This window comes from Micromys minutus (assembly GCF_963924665.1).
Source record: "Micromys minutus genome assembly, chromosome: 6".
Classification (NCBI taxonomy): domain Eukaryota; kingdom Metazoa; phylum Chordata; class Mammalia; order Rodentia; family Muridae; genus Micromys; species Micromys minutus.
In genome coordinates, this window is record NC_137975.1 from 62,590,355 (window position 1) to 62,604,205 (window position 13,851).

The window sequence follows — 13,851 nt, forward strand, 5'->3', positions numbered from 1 at the left end:
GTTCTTTATTTTTCTCCTTGAGTCTTGAGGAGCATAAGTCTTGGGGTTGGAAAGACCCCCCCAACTTCCCCCAGGGCCAAACGCAGGATTGTCCCAGGAGCGCGCTCTCGAAGTGGTCGCTGGAGGCCCCGCCCCCCTGAGCGCGCGCCGCCGTGGCACGTCCGCGCGCTCCCACCCTCTGCGCGCGCCCTCTTGTTGCCCGGTGCGCGCGCAGCGGCGCTCGCTCCCGCCGGGGCAGGGCGGCCGCGGAGCAGCTCGAGAGTCCTGTGGCCGTGACCGCGGGCGGGCCCGTGATCCGGTGCCGGCCGAGCGGGGCCGGAGCCCGCGGCTGGGGGAGGCGCGCAGAGCACCGGGCGCGAGGCCACCGCCGGGGTCGGGGCCGCGCTGAGGAGGCTGAGGAGACGACTGACGAGGCACTGAGGAGGCGCTGAGGAGACGCTGAGGAGGCTGACGAGGCGCTGAGGAGACTGAGGAGGCGCTGAGGAGACTGACGAGGCTGAGGAGGCTAAGGAGAAAATCCCCGCGCGCCTGCCCGCCGCCGCCGCCCGGCCTCCCGCTCCCGCCCGCCCGCCGCCGCCTCCTCGGTGCGGTTCCTCCGGGTTCGAGCGGCGGCCGCTGAGGAGCCCTCCGTCGGCGAACAAAGAGGAGGCCGGCAGGGCGGGGGCGTCTGCGGCGAGCATGGCGGACCGCAGCCTGGAAGGCATGGCTCTGCCGTTGGAGGTGAGGGCCCGGCTGGCCGAGCTGGAGCTGGAGCTGTCGGAAGGTAACAGCAATCCCTCTTAGCCCCGCGCCCCGGCCCGGCCCGGACACCGCTTCTCTGGCGCGCGCTCGGGGCCCCGCGGGCCGGGCCGTGCTGTCACCCCGGGGAGGGCGCGCGCGGGGCCTGGGGATGGCGGAGCCCCGGGCCCTGACCCTGGCCCCGAGTGGTGGTCCCGGGGCGGGTGCATGTATGTGCATGTGTTTGTGTGCGCGCGTGCTTGTGTGTGGTGTGTGTGTGTGTGTGTGTGTGTGTGTGTGTGTGTGTGTGTGTGTGTGTGTGTGTGCACGCGCGCGCGTGTGCGTGCCGCGGCCCCCGCCCTCCAGGCTCTGCTGGCGCGGTGCAGCCGCGATGCCCCCTGTGCGCTGCGCCTGGGCCGGGGTCTCCAGGCTACTAAGCAAGATGGAGCAACCTTTAGGGCTGCCGGGGAATGGCCTTGGTAGGGATGTGCGCTCTTCCCTAATGGAGAGGCGCCGCGTCCTTGATGCAGATGCAGCTGCAGCTGCAGCAACAGCGACAGCAGCAGCAGCCCCAGCACCACCACCACCACCACCACCACCACCATCACCACCACCACCACCATCACCAGCAGCACCACCAGCACCAGCGGTGCGCTGCTACCACGTTCCATGCTTGGGGACAGCCTCTGAATGGCCTGATTTTAATGCGAAACTTGTCAGTGGACTTCGGGATTGGATCTCTCTGAGGTTGCAGGCACACGGTCCTGTCAGCGGGAGGAAGATAGTAGTACTATTGTTCCGGCGTGTTTGTGATGAGCTGGTTGAGTTAGAGCCCTAAAACCTACCCCCTCAGGCCAGGTCGGATGCCTCATTCCCATCGCGTCGGATAGATATTGAGACTTTGCGGCTGCTCTGCTATTGTGATTTCACGGAGTGTTATATACGCTTTCGTCTTTGCTCTTTATGGTGGACATCATGTGCTCAACTGTCATAAGTTTCAGCTCGGGTTTTGTAGGTTCTCCCCCCCCCCCCTTCCTTCACTAAAGTTCCAAAATGTGTTTAATAAGTATTTAGCCGCCATCCCACTCATTTGAGAAGACAACAGTGTAATGCTGTGGAAACGGGCTGTCGTCGTCTCCTCTTGAATTAATATTGGAGCAGTTCAGCATGGTGAACTTTTTTTTTTTTTTTTTTGTAACGGTTTGTAAGGGCCAGCAGCCAGAACGTAAATTCATTCGTGCCAGTTTTCATCATGGGGAGGAGCTGACGTTGGCTTTGTGTTTTCCCTTTTAACACTTTCAGGGTGGAGAAGGGTATAAACCGGGTGGCAGTAGTGTTGCTTGTGTTATCAGAATCTTGTAGATTGGACATGTTCTTAATAATCCAGATTTGGGGTTCTCCAAGGTGTTTTGGGAGCAGTCCCTGGGAAACTCCAATGGAAGTAAAAAGATGTGTCCCAGACTGTGCTTCCTTGCCTCTGTTCTGATCAGCTAGACATGACAAGCAATAGCATCACTCTTTCCTAAGAGGATCCACAAGCAGTAAAGTCGGGGCTGCATTCATTGGATTTTAACTGGAAGATGAGGTATGCAGTGGGGACAGTGTATTCTATTAAGTAGCTATGAGGAAACATTTGAGTTTTGTCAGGCTTCAGATAGACTGTCTTCCTCAGTTTGCCAGCTCTGTTTTACCAACGGCACCCTGTATTTACAGCACCCCTTCCCATTTATGCTCTGACTCAAAGCAGAGCCCCTCTGCTCTGTCTGCATTATGTTAATGTGATGTGTCTCTATCTACCCATGCTTGAAAAGTGAGAAGCCATCTGAACTCACCAGCATTGAGCCCTTTCAGCAGGGTTGGAGTCTCCCTGCCTACCAGGAAGTCAATTCACATTTACTCTCTCAAAGTCTCCCATAATTCCTGGAACCACATACCCTGCCCTCCCCTTGTTGAGAGTAGCTGTCTGTTTTGTTTTTAGGCAACAGCAGTCACCTGTCATCATCGTTCACTCTTGAAGAGTGCTAGGTCCTTGCTGCCCAGAGAAGTATGGAAAACCACTTTAGATGAGGTGTACTTAGCTTGCTTACTCATCAACTCCCTGTGAGCACCTGTGTCTGTATAGAACTTAAGGGACTCAATGAGTTTTTTGGTGACTGGGTGGACTTAGAGGGGTGTGTATGAAGATTTGTATTCAAGAAGTCTTTCTCTATTTTCTTTTTTCTTGTATGAGCTATGTTGAGGTCTGAAAGAATTACAAAAAAAGAAAAAAAAAAAAAAGAAAAAAAAGTCAAAGCCTTTGTCACTGTATTCAGCCTCTGCTACTCCTTGGAACCCACTCTTCCCCTACCTCCATCTATTATCTGTGTCACTGTTGACTTTATTATAAAACATGGCTGTGTCATTGTTGAGTTTTGATTGTGATTTACAAAAGATCATTTGAAATCCCATGTCTTGTAACCAAGAGGATTGTTTTCCTGAAAAAGATGAATCAGCTTGTTTTCTAGTATTGCTGCTATTCTAGCATAAAACCTAGGAGTCAAAGATCAAGAATGTCTGTGTCTCTTTACCTTGCCTAACTGGGAAAAAATAAATCCCAACATATCCAGTTTTAAAGTGGAAACTTAGGATTACTTTTAATGTTGAATTATTGCATTGTATTGCTTTCCCAGTGTATCTTCCACCAAAGTCTGTATGGAGAGAGTTAAGTTCCTTGCCTGTACATGCCTTTAACCTCAGTGTGCAGGAGATGAAGGCAAGCAGCTCTCTGAATTCTAGGCCAGCCTAGTTTGTGTAGTAGGTTTCAGGACAGCCAGAGCTACATAGTAAGACTCTGTCTCAAAAAACAAACAGAAGAGTTGGTTATTATTTTATTTATTCAACTATCAGAATATTAGAAAGTGTTACAGGAAAATATGAGAAGCTTCCAGGGCTCATTTTCTAAGAGGAGAATGAAAGAAAATTTCATTTTAATCACATACCACATGTTGAAACAAATGACCAGACTATTAAATTTTTTATATCAGCTACTAGCCTAAATGAGTTGTATATTATTTAGATTTCTATATATTGGTCCACTTCAGATCTGGACCATTTTATATATATATATATATATATATATATATATATATATATATATAGATGCTATTTTTATTTGATTGAGTTATTGTTTGTTTGATAAGGAGTTTACATTGGCATCTTGGCTGCAGATTTTTTTAAAACCTTCCTGCTTTGTTGTGCCTTCACCCTTTTTCTGGCCTCTGTCACTGCCCAGTGCTTCCTTCACTGAGAGAAGCTGGGCTTTGTTTGCTATTGTAGAGTCTTGTCAGCAAAACCCAGGAGGTTTTTGCAGGAGGTGTAGTGTGCAGCTTCTTATATTGATTCAGACAGCCCTGGGCCTACGTGTGTGGAGATGTTCATTGGTGTGGGGCCAGGGATCTTGGACTATTCAGACACTTGGGTCTGAACATGCGCTGGGGAAAAAGCCATGCCAGAGCTGGCTTCTTAGATTATTTTCCTTCTTTAAAGCAAACGAGCAAACAACAGCAACAAACAACAGTGACAACAAAACCCTCTATTCGATCCTTTTGGAATTATACAGTTTCTTTCTTTTTTTGGCTTTAAAGGATCTAGACACAATTTCATTAATATGTGATTAAACAGTATTTGGCTTGACGAAAAAAGTTTATACAGGAATGTCAAACAAATTAGAGGAGGAAACAGAAGACATGGTATAAAAACGGACTGATGTTTTATTAAAGAAAGAAATCATTGCTTGTTAGCCTTTTTGGCTAAGATCAGATATAAAAAAAAATAATCCAATTTAGTTACTGACTAATGTGTCAGGAGGTCTTTGTTAACTGGTCATTTGTTTCCTGGGCTGTGCCTATACTTCACTGGCCTTGTAAGAGCTAGAGAAAAAAGAAGCTTCGTTCTATGCTTTCCTTTTAGCTTGCTTTGACACAGGGTCTCATAAAGTGAGAGTCCCTGGTCATGAATTCCCTAGGCAATTAAGGATGACCTTGAATTTCCGATCTTCCTGTTGTTGAGATTACACGCATTTACCACAGTGCTCAGTTTCTGTGTGGCTGGAGATTGAAACATGGGGCTTCATGTTTGTTAGGCAAATACCTTACCAACTAACCAACATTCCTAGCCCATGTTTATATATATAAAATGAAATGAGATGGCATCTCATCATATTGCTCTGGCTGGTTGGTCTTGAATAAGCCATTCTGTCTTAGTGTCTCCACTAGCTAGGATTTTAGGTGTTCACTCCTATGCCTGGTTAGGATCGACTTATTATTTTTACAAAATTCAAGAAAAGTACCTTGTGATGTAACCTGCAAGAGGTTTTGTAGAAGGGAAAAGCTTTTGTAGAAGGGAAAGTTTAAAAAAAAAAACATTGCTTTTAAATTGTTAGTATCTCACATTCCTAATATCTTTGTGACTTCCTCTAATGGAAGTTGCTTAGTTTATGCTCTGCTTTATTAACTAACACACAAGATTATTTCAGCTATTACTTATGCTCCAAAAGAGTCGGATTTAGCATTTTTTCCCCAGTATATGAAAGTGCTCCAGGAAAACGGTGAAAAGTCTACTCGAATGTCAGGTCTTTCTGTATTGGTCAAAGAATCAATACTGTTTTGTTTTTAATGCACTCAAACAGGCCCCATGTAACTAGCCCACTGCTGTCACAAAAGAGTGGACTCTTAAAGTAGTGGCCACCTAAAGGTTTGGGAGTGCATTGTTCTATTGGAACAACACACCAGACATTTCATTCAAGGGCTAGATTTTGCCCCCTACCTTTCTCCCCAGGCTTTGAGCTTTGCATAGGTGTTCTGTTGCTACAGAACAAGGAAGACACAGTTCTGCACAGCTTCTGTGCTGGGACCACCTTTGGGAGTCCGGAAGGGAGAGATTGGGTATCTCCTTTGCCACCCAAACTTTGCATACCTTCTTTTCATTGGAAGGAAACAAAGCAAAACAATTTCTGCTTGAAAACAAATGTACAGAAGGATGTTTTCTTTCAGAGTCATCTCTGTCTTTTCACATATACATACATAAATATGAGACATAAAAGCATAAGGAGGACTTCAGGGAGAGAAATGAGAGGGATAGAAAGGACATGGTAGAACATGGATGTTGGAAGGGTATAAAGGATAGATATGTATGAAAATACCATATAAAACCTATTTTGCATGCTTCACATGAATAAAAAATATGTCCATAACATTGATAACACACACACACACACACACACACACACACACCTCACATTTGTAAGATTGTTTCAGGTACTATTAAGATATTTGCAGTGCCATGGTCACACTTCTTAGATCTGTCTATTTTGTTTTAAATGTGACTCTTCTGGTTTGGAGGCTAGATGTTGTTGGATGTTATGAGTCACTTTTTGTCTTCCTCCTCCCAGCCTTTTCCAAGGGTTATCCCTTTATTTAGAACTGATTTTCTTAATAAAGCAGTGATTTGTGGAATGAGTTGTAGCATTCTTTTGAATTGCAAAGGAATGTATTGAATAATCTTAGCTTTGATGTCACATATATCAACTGACTCACCTGTTCAAACTCTAGTTATAAGATCATTTCTAGTTCTTCATGTTAAAAGAAAGCACCTTAAAAAGCAAACTTCTGGTTGCACAGATACAATTACTGACTTGTGCACATTGATAGTTATTCTGAGAAGGAGGACATCTCTTTTTTCTTTTTTTGTAACATCAATAATATCTTTTGTTTGGTTCTTTTTTTCCTCTGTTCCTTTTTCCCTTTCTGTATTCTACTTTTAAGATATCTGACTTTAATTTTCCTTCTTCTGTGGTGTGTGTGTGTGTGTGTGTGTGTGTGTGTGTGTGTGTGTGTCTATTATACAAAGGTTACCCCCTGTTGTCAGTGCTCTCTGTTCTTTTATGCTGAGGGTCAAAATCTTGTCACATCTCAAAAGAAGTAATTGCATCCATTTGTTCCTGATGATGATAAATAGCGCTCTTAAAGAGGAGACGCTAATTGGGAATCCCAGCTGGTGTGTGTGGGGCGGGTGGTACATCTACAAGTCAGCATGCCAGAGGAATGACTATTTAAAGTCATCTTAGCATACATACTCTGTATATCCTTTTGCGTCCTCAGCATCTAGTCGGGGAAGAAAGTACGGAAATGCTGTGATACTGAATTGTAAAATTGAGTTGAAATTACTAGTCATTTGTGTGTGTGTGTGCGTGTGGTGTGTGTGTGTGTGTGAGGGTTGCAATTTTGTTTCATTGTTGGATATCTTGGGTGTTAACATGAGCTCTCTGTGTTGTGAACTATGAATTAAGATAAATTTTTTTTTTTTTTTTTTTTTACAAAGGCGCTTTGGATAGTATATATAAGATCAAAAGAAAGAAGGATGAAGGAAATATATCTTGCTAAGTATGGAGGGATTTTTTGATTGATGTGGACTGGATAGATATTTTTATTTTTTTTCTGGGTTGATGACTTTAAATCATGTCTTGATTATTAGCTTGAGAAATGGTTTCTGTGAAAATTCTTTCTTCTGAAATGACTAGAGACTATGGGACAGATCTAAACCAACTCTATCAGTATTAGAGAGGGAGATTGTTATGTGTTTCATGGATCTTTATTTTTCAAAAGACTAAATTCTTTCTTTGGTTAGTCTATTACATATTTGTGGCCTTACTTATCTGAGATGTAATGGAACACTAAAATTATAAACTAAAAGTTTTCTATGTAAACTTATTAGTTTCCTCATTGCAGCCATGGGGGAAACATGGGAGATACAAAGTTGCTACTTTGTTGTTTGATTTTTAGTCATTGGGCTGATATTTCAATTTAGCTGATTATATGTTATTGTTATTTGGTTGAGTCTTTTAGTGTTTTTGTCCCTTTCCTTTTCCTGTAAAATAAATGTATGTATTTTTTGACCATTTCACAAGGTTTAAAGCGAATCCCAACTGAGGGAATTGTATCTAGTTTTGTGATTGTGAGTTTGGGAGGATTGTGGCAACCTGTTCTCATTCCTTAAAAAAAGGTCCAGCCATAATGACACATAGTTGATTTCCTTTGGGTTGCCTAGTGTTGCAGAATCAGAGCTGAAAGTCAGCAGTAGGTCCTGTTCTTCCTGGAGTCCTCAGCATATTGTAGGATGGAATAGAAGGAAACATGGCCCTTTGTCTTCAAGGTCAGCCTTCTCAGCTCCTGCTAACCGACCACTCATGTGTTGGTGGGATGGTTCAGAGAATCAGAGCTGCTTTAGTCCTATCAGCCTTGGGTTGAACCTTCCGTTGAGGAAGACGACTGGTGTGTTCATGTGCTGACTTCTCATCTGGGTACTTATTTCTATATACGGAGTAGCCATTCCACTGATGAGTAGTTTGTAAAACAAAACTTTGGAGATACACCCACCCCATCCTTTCCTCAGTGACTGGTTTATATAAGTCATTCATTGCATGCAGCTTGTCTTTACTCTCAGATCATGGTGGATTTGTTCCTGGATTTTTCTTGGCTTATCATGGAACCACATCTGTTGACTATCACTCCAAGGAAAACCAGGAATATTTATTTCTTTTACTCAGTTTTCTTTCTTGCTAAACTAAAATCTGGTTTTCTATAGAGATGAAAATATTGTGGAGACTCAGTATTGAACTTACAGGTATGTTAACAAAATGTAGTTTATTAAATATTGCATAAAAAATGTCAAGGAACTGGACATGATGCCATATAACTGTAGTCCTAGTTACTCAGAAGGCTGAGTGTTTAATACCAATTTGGGTAGCATCTCAGAGTAGTAACCATAACAGCAATGATAATAATTAATGTCAAGATGTCAAGTATATTAAGGTTGGTGGTAAAGCTGATATTCTCAGAGAAGAGTAATAAGGAGAATCTTTTAGTTGGCCAAATACTACAGAAGACTAGGTTCACTTAAAAGCCATTTGTATAAAAAAAATTGGATAGTGGATATTTAAAGCATCAAGATCTATGCAAGTTTTGGTGATCTGTGTTTCTTTGGGTTGTTTTGAATTTTTATGTGGAGAAGTTTGTGCTAGAATGGTTAGAGTTTACAGGGCTAAACCTTCTGAATCTGCCTCTTTGGTTCTGCTAGTCAGTTTATTTCAGTCTCAGTTTCCTCTGCTAACTATTGATGGATTTAGTGAAACCAACTTTCAGGACTGAAATGAAAAACCAGGCAAGGTAGTACATACACCTCATTTCAGGACTCCGGAGACAGAGGCAAGAGGATGAAGAGTTTGTAGTCAACTGGGCTACATAACTAATCCTTTCCCACAATTAAAAAAGAGGCAGTGAGAATGGGGAGCAGATAAGGCTGGGTCCCATGCTTACAGGGTTCTGGGTAAGATCAACCTTCTTTCCTCCACACTGTTGTTAGCTGGGTAGAGATCCTTGAACCTTTTATTCCTGAAAACGAAAACATTTGTTTTTTGTTTTTCTTGAGATGGTCTCATAAGGTTGCCATTAAATTTACTATGTAGCTGAGGATGAGCATGAACTTCTGATCCTCCAGGTTTCACTGTCCAGAGTTCTGGCATTACCGGCATTGGCCACCATACCATTTTTGATTCATGGTGAGCATTCTACCAGTTAAGCCACATACCTGGCCACTTAGCTTAAATTATCCATCCATCTATCAGTCTGTCTGTCAGTTTCTCTGTCTGTCTGTCTATCTATCTATCTATCTATCTATCTATCTATCTATCTATCTATCTATCCATCCATCCATCATCCATCCATCATCCATCCATCCATCCATCCATCCATCCATCCATCCATCCATCTATCTATCTATCTATCTATCTATCTATCTATCTATCTATCTATCTATCTATCTACATACCTACCTGTCTCCTTGAATACCTACTTAGGCATTCAAAGTACAGTCATGTGCAGGTAGAGACCAGAGGCCATCAGACCCCTTAGAACTGGAATTACAAGCACCCGTGAACTGCCTGATAGGATAACTGGGTTTGGAACCCCATTTTTTGCAAGAGCATTCTTAACCACTGGGCCTATTCAGTTTTTTTTTTTTTTTTAAGTAGTTCATCCAGGTGGTTTGAGGTAATAGTTACTGTTGAGATGGTGTTTTTAACTTTTTTTTTCTAAATAAACGTGTATCCTTTTTATTTATTTATTTATTTTAACTTTCTTTTATTGGATATTCTCTGCATTTATATTTCAGATGTTATCCCTTTCCCACAATCCCATCCCCCATCCCCCTCCCATTGCCTCCATGAAGGTGCTTCCTCTTCCAACCTCCCTCTCCCACCTGTTTTTTTAACTTTTTTAAAAAACAGGGTTTTCTGTAAACCAGACTGGACTGCTGCTGATCATGCCTGGTTTTCAGGAAATCTTTCTTGATAGCTCTTTCCTGGGTGATTATACTAGAATAGCTATCATGTTGCCTTAGTGCAGATTTGTTTGTTTGCTTATTTATTTATTTACTTTTAAAGAAAAGATTTCTTTCTTTAAATGGCTTCTTTTAGTTAGTACTCACATAAGCAAACTCTGGGACATCCTGATAAAGTCTGGGAAGGCAGTCTGTCTTGGTTTCTAAAGTACATCTGGGACCTGCTTGTGAATCTGTACCAGAGGCAGTCCCAGAGCCTCCTGAATGTTGTGGTGTTTTCCCCTCCTCTCCCAAGTAAAGGAGAGCAGAATTCTGTTTGCTTTTGGTGTTCACACATCAACATGGAGGAGAGAGAGGAAGAGATGGCTTCTCCATGGTCAGCTCTGTCCTAGGTTCTGGAGATGCATGAGCATTTTGGTCAACTGAAGACAGCATGAGCAGGTGACATATGGAACCTTCAGTCAGTTGGTTGAGGCCAAGCAGCTCCTAAGATTGCAGCTCAGAGCCTCATTCTTTTCTAGTTGTTGGTGATGGTGTGGCTCTGAGCCCCAGTCTTTAAGTGTTGCACACCTATGCTAGGTCATGGGAGATTTATATTTTGCAGCCTATGAGCTTTGAACATTGTGTAGATTTTTGTGTATTTTTTTTCTTACCCACTCTGATAAGCTTTTTATTTTAAAATAAAAACTCAGAGATAGACTTTGAAGTTTACCCTCTCCCTCTGTGAATTTAATGGTGTTGCAGAAATCATGGTTTCAATTATGTATAACTACCTATTTAAGAAGAAACAAGTAATGAGGTGGAATTGCCATTTTAGGGCACTTTATTCTGTATTCTTAAGTGAATGTCATCAGGCTCTGAAAACACGCTCTGGTCTTATTTTCCTTAGAGAATGTAATGGTTGCTTCAGAGCTGTTGAGATTTAGTAATACATAGTAATCTTTAAGGACTTAAGTAATCAAGGGGGCAATTTCATTGAAGTCAAGCCTTTGAAATACATATGCAGTGGTATCAGCCCTGCAGGGTTGAAACTTTGTTGCAAGTTGCTTTTTATTTCTATGTTTACAATTTTAGTGTTGTGTCATATAGGCAAGTTCTAGAAACACAAGTCTTATTTGCAAATGTCTAGGTACCAACCTATGGTGCCTAGACATTCTGATATGGGCCCACTCAGAAATAGAGCTTTGGGTTATTTTACTGTTGCTATCAGAATTCAGATTATAATTTTACCCACATAGTTGACTGCAATTAATATGAAAAGGAAGTAGAATATACTTTTCTTTGGTTCATTGTAAACTGATATTTTATTTTAGTTTCATAAATTTTTATTTTGTTTTTACCTTCTATTATTAGGAAAAGATACTAGTGAGTTCCTGGATTTATCCAGTAATTGTTTGAATATCTTCAGATTTCCCTTATGTGCCTCATTTTCTATTTTTCTCTAAGTAACCCTTTTTAATTTTAGCCCTGAATATCTCTTTCCCTTCCCTTCACTCTGTGTGTGTGTGTGTGTGTGTGTATCTATGTGTTTGTGTAGGACAGAGGTTGACATCAACTGTCTTGCTCTTCATTATATTTATTGAGGCAAGGTCTCTTGTTGAAACCTTGAGTTTACTGACTTGGCCTGTTTTGCCAGCAAGTATGCCTCAGGGATGCCCCATATCTACCTCTGGAGTGTTGGGATTTCAAGGCAGCTCTCATGCCCTTCCAGCTGATGTGTGGATGCTGGGGATCTGAACTCTAGTCCTCATGCTTCCTTGGCAAGGGCTCTTATCCATGGAACCATCTTCCTAACCCTATGTTGAACAGTTTTAGTTTTTCTTTGGGACAGGATGTCACTTAGTGGTAGAATGCTTGAGGCCATGGATTCCACCCAGCACCTATGAAAACAAAACACAACTCAGACCTTTTAACACATACGTCACTAGCCTCTTTGTATAGAGAATGAGATAGAACTTCAAGTGGTTGGAAGTTAACACAGATAGATGTTGGGATCTGTGGTTTCCTGAAAACTTTTCAATGCAAATGTACACCATGGAAGTTCAGAGCAGCTTACCTAGAGTTAACACCAAAGTTGGGTATCTAATTTGTGCTGTGAGGTGAGCTAGGGAGCTCAGTGAACATCCTGTTGCTAGAGCCAATCTGTAGCACTTCACCCCAGTCAAGTAGCAAGTCCATGAGGAGAACTCATGTTTTCAGTATACTTGGCTGTGATGGGTAGAGGCATATGCTATGTGTTTTTTGTGGTGCTCAACCTCTAGAACAGTGATTCTCAACCTTTGGATTGTGACACTTTTGGGAGTTGTATATCAGGTATCCTGCATATCACATGTGTACACTATGATTCATAATGATAACAAAGCTGTGAAGTAGCAACAAAATAATTTTATGATTGGGGTCACCATAGCATGAGGAACTATATTAAAGAGTCTCACCATTAGGAAGGTTGAGAACCAGTGTTCTAGAACCTTATTTAAAACTGAATCCATAGCTAGGGATGTAGCTCAGTTGGTAGAGTACTCGCCTAGCATTCATGAAGCTACAGGTTAGATTTCTATCACCACATAAACCAGATATAGTGGTTGGTGTTTGCAATCCTAGCACTTGGGAAATGGAGGCAGGAGGATCAGAAGTTCAATAGCAGCTCGAAATACATAAGATTGTGTCTCAATATATAAAGCTGTGTAGAACACTTGAGATCTTAGGTGTGGATAAAGAGTGTCTGCTATTTAGTTCTTTAAATTTTCTTTATGCTTGAGAATTTTGCATGTTTTTCATAGAGAAAACAGATAGAGGAAAATCTAATCCCTTGGGATTAACTTTTCTCCATAGTATGCTTTAAGAATCAGAAGGCTGGCTATGACAGAGCTTCATGAGGAATCTTGATTTGAGAAAATACTGCTCATTCTTAGCTGTTGTTGGGAAAAATATTCTAAACAAGGTTCTAGGAATCACCTCTTCAGCATCCCTCCAGGAAAAGAATGACCTCTACTTAAACTTCCTTTATCTCAGCCAGAATGATTGTGATCATTTTAAAGCAGCCACCGATCACTAACGATACAATCAGTGTTTGGCTGTTTCATGTTTAGTGCTTTGACTTCATGTTAAGTGCTTATTCAGTTTAACAGTGATCTTTAGTTCTCTCAGGGATTGGTCCATAGTTGATGGAATTGGAGAGCACAGCTCATTTGTGTGCTTCCCTGAACCACACACAGTACAAGTAGGAGTAGATGGTGTGTAACTGAGATTTTGGTAGATTTTTATTTTGTTTTTTAGTAATTCCTGAGCAAAAGAGATCAGTCGCCTGAGTAGCTGAGACTACAGGAGCTTCTTGCCACTTTGCCTGGTAGCTGGCACTTCTAAATGTTACTGCTGCCTACTGTGAGTGAAGTTTCTTATCTCTGTCCACGGGGCACACTTCTCTTGCCATCACTTGCTGTCAATCACTATATTCTGAACACCAAAATAGCTGTCTTGCATATATTGCTTTTCTTTTTATTACACCTACAATCCAAGTGTCATGCCTTTTTTATAAACAGGAAAATGTGTTCTGAGAGCTGAAGTGATGTTAGCTCAAAATCATGCAACTGAATTTTAGCTTAGTCTCGGGGTAGTTTGGCCTCAGCCTTTGCTTAAGCGTTGCTGTTCCTCATGCTTGGATTCAGCTTTAACTTTCTCCATTTGAAGCAGATTAAGCACAGCTAAAGGAGGAAACAGAATTACTTTTTATATTTTGTGGCTACTCTGGAAATGAAATCAGAA

At 42.1% G+C, this 13,851-nt stretch overlaps 1 protein-coding gene across 5 annotated transcripts in view; it reads left to right on the plus strand.

Moving 5' to 3' along the window:
* Positions 1 to 342: 342 nt before the first annotated feature.
* Positions 343 to 13,851, plus strand: part of DIP2C (disco interacting protein 2 homolog C) — a 358,059-nt gene continuing 344,550 nt past the window's right edge. For all 5 annotated transcript variants that reach the window (XM_080917646.1, XM_080917643.1, XM_080917645.1 and 2 more), the window contains exon 1: positions 343 to 763. In XM_080917646.1, the coding sequence (XP_080773772.1) occupies positions 679 to 763 (85 nt within the window). In that variant the 5' untranslated portion in view covers positions 343 to 678. The remainder of the gene's footprint in view (positions 764 to 13,851) is intronic.